A 6000-nucleotide genomic window follows, 5' to 3' on the forward strand; every position below is an offset into this window, starting at 1 on the left:
ATGTATCATACATTGGGTTATCCTATGTTTAGTTTTAATGGTGCATAATGAGTTTTTCCAACCTTTAGCAATGGTCTGCTTGGAGCAATGGTCAAATCTTCGGGACGTTTAATTCTGCTATGGTCGGGGTCAGGCTGTTTGGGTGTCCAGTAACACGGAAAGCATGCTTAATACTTCAGCCCAGAATGAGGAGACAACTGGACAGGTTCACTATATGTACATGTGAGTGCCTGCAATCTGGGCAGCCCCTGAAGTAATTTGAGGGATAGGAGGACAATGTTTTTAGCTATTCTAGGTGGAACCTTGTACCATCTGGTTAAAACATTTTACAGTTTGTTTCCAGCGCTAATGTGTTGACAGTAGATGATTTAGTGGATTGCCAGATATCGGTTGGGCTCTAGCTGGATGCCAATATCTGTGGCCCAGCAGGAGGCGTAGGCTGGTAGCACTGAATTTGATATGAAATCAAATGCGCATAAATCTTAGAGCTCAAACCAGGAGCCCGAGGGACGGAGCTTACATATAGGTACGAAAAATGTTTGTGACTGCAGGGTCGTTTGACCCTTAGTATATATACTAGGGGTGCAACGGATCAAAAAACTCACGGTTCGGATCGTTCCTCGGATCAGAGGTCACGGATCGGATAATTTTTCGGATCGGCAAAAAAAATCTCCCCCACTGGAATATTCACATCCCCCCTCCCCCACTGTAATATTCACATCCGCCCCCCCCCCACTGTAATGTTTAGATCCCTCCCCCACTGTAATATCCACATCTCCCCACTATTATCCACATCAACCCCCCCCCACTGTAATATCCACACTTTCCCACTGCAGTGGCGTCACTAGGGTTGGTGTCACCCCCACCAACTATAGTCCCCCCTCAGTAGAGACCCCCTCCCTAGGTGCAGACCCTCCCCAGCAGTACACCCCCCTCTCAGTACAGACACTCCCCCCCCCCCCCCCCCTCTCTCTCAGTACAGACACCCCCCCTCTCTGTAGTACAGACGCCCCCCCCCCCCTCTCAGTAGTACATCTAGTGATCCGTTGCACCACTAGTATATACAGAGAAAAAGCGTTGTATTTGGATATTTCCGAGTTCGAAAATTGGTATTTCTCCTGCATCGATGCAAACAAAAGTAATGAGGTATTGGTAACCAAGCAAACCATCCTTTGAAGGTCAAGCGATTTCAATATACAAAATGAGGCTGGGGCTATGCTGCCTGGGTAAAAAGGCATGATTCAAAAAGGTCAGGAGGGGAAGGGTCACATTCAGCTGCTTCCAACCTGAGCCAACTCTGAGGCCTCGTACACACGACAGAGTTTCTCGGCAGAATTCAGCGAGAAACTCGGTCAGAGCCGGATTCTTCCGAGAAACTCTGTCGTGTGTACACTTTCGGCCCGATGGAGCCGCCGAGGAACTCGTCGAGAAAATAGAGAACATGTTCTCTATTTTCTTGTTGTTCTATGGGAGAACTCGGCCCGCCGAGCTCCTCGGCGGCTTCAGGGCTGAACTCGGCGAGGAACTCGATGTGTTTGGCACGTCGAGTTCCTCGGCCGTGTGTACGAGGCCTAACAGTATATTTGACCAAATAGGCCAACTGAGCTGCTTGGTAATACTTAACAAAATTGGGTAGGCCAAGGCCACCCTTTTGGAGTATTTTCAATCCTATAGTCAGTTTGAATAGCACAGGTTTTGACACGTTAAGTGATTTTAAAGTTTTTTTTTTTTTTTCTTTAATTAACATGTTATACTTACCTTCTCTGTTGGAGTGGATTTTCACAGAGCAGCCCAGATCCTCCTCCGTCTCTGGTCTCTTCTGTGATCCTGGCCCCTCCCTCCTGTTCAGTGCCCACACAGCAAGCAGCTGGCTATGGGGGGCACCTGGTATGAGTCACTGCTCCGTGTCCATTCAGATGTGGACCCCCAACCCCGCCCCCTCTCCCCTGATTGGCTAGCTGACTATGACAGCAGCAGGGGAGCCAGTGGCACCACTGCTGTCTCAGCCAATCAGTAAGGAGAATCTAGGTCGGCTGAGACACTCGTGGACATAGGGCTTTTTCTGCTTTAAACTTATGCTTGATGATGATGCCTGTGTTGATTTTTTTTCAGGTCCAAAATCCAGAAATCAGATTCCAGCAGCAGCTGGAGCAGCTCAGTGCAATGGGTTTCCTAAACAGAGAAGCAAATGTACAAGCATTAATAGCAACTGGAGGAGACATCAATGCAGCCATCGAACGACTACTGGGATCCCAACCTTCATAGCAATTCTTCCCAATCAAGAAAAAATGTAATTTATTTTTGATAATGGCTTTTAAGTCTCGATAAAACACCTGCTTTATTTCAGTTTGACTCTTGGAGTTCCTTGTCATAACAAACTTAATCTTGAAGCATTTACATCTGGATGAAGTGCAGTAGTTTATCAAACTGTGGGAATCAAAGATTTTTTTTCTTTTCTTTTTTTTTTTCCCCTTGGACTTGTTGCATGTAGTACAGACCATCTACTCCCCACACACTGCATTTCTTGTGATTTTTTTTTCCAGTGAATAGCTTCTGCAGTTGGCTAACAGGTTTCAGCTAAACTTTTCATCTGTTGAAGGGTATTTGCTTTAATCAATAGCCTCTGGTAGTAATTTATGTAGACTACCTACAACACCGGATGTCAAATAGAAACGGTTATAATTAGTGATACACTATCGCTTTTTGTGACTTTAGCCTGTATTTTTGCTAACATATTGCTGTACGATTCATACTGCTTGAGTTTCATTTAACCTTCTGTTTTCCCGTCTGATCACTTATGTAAACATGGATGATTTTGCTGCAGTCCATTGACAGTAGTTCTAGCTGCACACCCACAGAATATGAAACTTGGTATTTAGGTAAATGTGGAATAATAGCATTTACGAAAAGTCTGGTCAGAAAGGCAATGTAGCTGCAATAGTAATATTATACAGTTAAATAGATTTTGGTTAGGAGAGAAGCTCTTAAAGCATACTTTTCATCTGCCAATGTGATATTGTGGGTATGAAACCAGAAGAGTTGGCTTTGAATCTGTAATTTCAGCACAGGATTTTGAAGTATTCCTAGCATACCATGATAAATTGATGAACTTGTCGCCATTTTCAGGGTTTTCTTGTTTTTGGTGTAATTTTTACACCAGATTCTATCATACCCTTTGGATAATCGGTTAGAATAGAAACACACTCTGGATGCTTCAAAAGCCTGCATTGGCAGGAGAAAAAAAAGTTGTACAATAAACGCTATTTACAAAGTTTATCGTTTCGCTGTGCTTTACAATATTATGTTTGCCAGAAGTTTGCTAAACGTTTGAATTGTGATTTAAAGCTGAACTCCAAGCAGATATATATATATAAAAAAAAATTAATATGATCACATATTAAAATCCTTAAATGCGTTTTTAAATGATAGTGTAATTACATGATTTTGTCTTTAAATATCAGACGTCTGCAATGCCCTGCATAGCAGCACTTAGTCTGTGAGAATGATGATTGGCTCTCTGAACCAATAAGACTCTTCCGCAGTGTGCATGTGCTGAGGTGAGAGCAGAGTGCTGACTCCTTCGGGTCTAAGCAGGAGGTTGGGCTTTGTTGCTGCAGCTGTGGAGGCAAAAACCTACAGGGCCACTAGATTGGCTTATCAGAATTACAAATCCTTTGGCAAATAAAAAATTGCTAGTATGTGCAGCTATGTATTTAGTTGCTTTCCTGATTTTCAGCAGTGTTGGGCAAGCTGTAAACCCCCGACCGGTGAACCACTAGCTGCACAGTGATGCAAGGTATTCTGCCAAGGTTGGCACATCCTCCGCAGCTGGGAGTCAGACATTTGTTGATACATCGAAGATCCTAATCATTAGTGATGCATTTTGATGAGATGATCCTGGCATTCTCTGTACACACTGCCAGAGATCCTCATGCTTCTAAAGTGCAAATTATAAGTTAGTATTTACAAAGGTGAGTGACACTACGGTCCAGTTCTGTTAATTGTGGCTTGATTTCAGGATGTGAGAAAGTGTCATGTGATCTAATGATTTTTAACCACATTGTACAAATAGATAATCTTGCATTTTTATCAGTAGTCATCTCTCCTGTGCACAGGTAATAAATAAATGCCAACAATTTTCTGTTTCCTGTTTGCTCTTCACTTTTTGTTTTAGATGTGGTTTCATTTATTGTAACTATATGGCTCATAATTTCACAACTTTTGTTGCGCCATACCTGACTAAGTTGAATGTGACATAGAGGGATATTTACTAAATCTGGTGCACCTGTGCATAATAACCAATTGGCTTCCAGTTGTCAAAGCTTAATTGAACAAGCTGTATTTTGAAGTTGATTGGGTACTATGCACAGCTACACCGGTTTTAGTAAATCTCCCTCTTGGGGTCCAAGTGGGGTGATGTGGTGTGAGGACCCAGGAGCCTAATGCATGCTGGAGTGTATATCTTCTAATGGTTTGTGCACTTGGTAATTCACTGTTTTTTGTTTTTTTTTTCATTTTCTCCAAGCACTACTTACATGTAGGGGCTCCCCCTGGGACCCTCTTTTGTGCTTGGGGAAGAACATGCACTGCCCAGGTCTTCCCAGGATGAGAACCGCTTTTAAATACAAATTGTTTCTTGATCATGTGGACAAGTTTTTAAAAGCCATATACCCCACGCTAGAGATCTAGGACAAGAAAATACAACTATCTCTTCATCGCATTTATCAAGGCTTGGGTGAACACAAGGGGCGTGGCATTACTGTACATGAGGTTCTTTCCATGTCCATCAAAAGACCGTTGGCAAGGTCCAGAGAGAAGGCCTGTTTTTTTTCCAAGTATTAAAAAAATTAAAATAAAATCTATATATAGATATCTAGGGATGGTGTGTACTTTGGAAATCTTACCCAGAACCCTGCAGTAGCATGGCCAGTCTGTAATGTTTGCTTCGGACACTGGATCCTGCATTTGGCACTGGTGCAACAAGTGTAGTTATCCACAGGGTGCTAAGCAGGTCCAGGTTTGTCCATTCCTATGTGGCACCCAGACCCTGCAGACACCTTCGAGTATGTCCACCACAATGGGTAAAACCTGGAACCTGAATGGGTCAGCAGAAGCGTTTACCAGGTAAGACTGGGTTCCCCTCTACCATTACATACCAGTTCCTGTGTGTGTGTATATGTATGTGTGTGTGTGTGTGTATATATGTATATGTATGTATGTATGTGTGTATATATATATATATATATATATATATATATATATATATATATATTCACATCACATCCACACATATATATGTACATTGCAAACAGCAATGGAAAGGACGCGGGTGACGTCACAAAGCTCCTCCCCCGTACGCACGTTATGTCCGATTGGACTTTGTCCACCGCTGACAGTCTAATCGGACGTAACATGCGTACGGGGGAGCTTTGTGACGTCAACCGCGTCCTTTCCATTGCTGTTTGCAGCTGTACACCACGGCTACATGCCATGCTTTTTTATGATTTTAATCTCATACGCTATACCAGACGGTAGTCCTCCAGTGGATTTCCCTGTGCCTAATGTCCAGTCCAGGAATTTTGCTGTATAGTGAACTTTTTTACCCTTGGAATAAAATACAAACAGTCTACACTGAGATCGTGTTTTCTGTTGTTTCTTTTATATCTGATCGGATAACCTACCATTCTGCTGGATCCATCCGCATCTTCTCTCCTATGCTGAGACCAAGCTGTTTTGAGCAGTTGGTAATGCTAATGGCCCACCCCATCTGATCGGATTACTTACCACTTTGCTGGATCCATCCGTGTCTTCTCTCCTATGCTGAGACCAAGCTGTTTTGACCAGTTGTTAACACAAATGGTCCATCCCATCTGGTAAGGAAGCATTTCTCTTGTTGGTGGCGGTTACATCACTTTCGTTTGAAGAGTTTTCGCTGTATCACTGGGTGTCATCTTCAGTTACTTTTATATGGACTTTTATTGCGCTGCACTTACATATTTT

At 42.9% G+C, this 6000-nt stretch overlaps 1 protein-coding gene across 4 annotated transcripts in view; it reads left to right on the forward strand.

Moving 5' to 3' along the window:
• Nucleotides 1-4138, forward strand: part of UBQLN1 (ubiquilin 1) — a 79782-nt gene extending 75644 nt beyond the window's left edge. For all 4 annotated transcript variants that reach the window (XM_040355593.1, XM_040355586.1, XM_040355580.1 and 1 more), the window contains one exon: nucleotides 2113-4138. In XM_040355593.1, coding sequence (XP_040211527.1) covers nucleotides 2113-2265 — 153 coding nt within the window. In that variant the 3' untranslated portion in view covers nucleotides 2266-4138. The remainder of the gene's footprint in view (nucleotides 1-2112) is intronic.
• Nucleotides 4139-6000: the final 1862 nt, after the last annotated feature.

The sequence above is a fragment of the Rana temporaria genome, chromosome 1, assembly GCF_905171775.1.
Source record: "Rana temporaria chromosome 1, aRanTem1.1, whole genome shotgun sequence".
In the NCBI taxonomy this organism is placed as follows: Eukaryota; Metazoa; Chordata; class Amphibia; order Anura; family Ranidae; genus Rana; species Rana temporaria.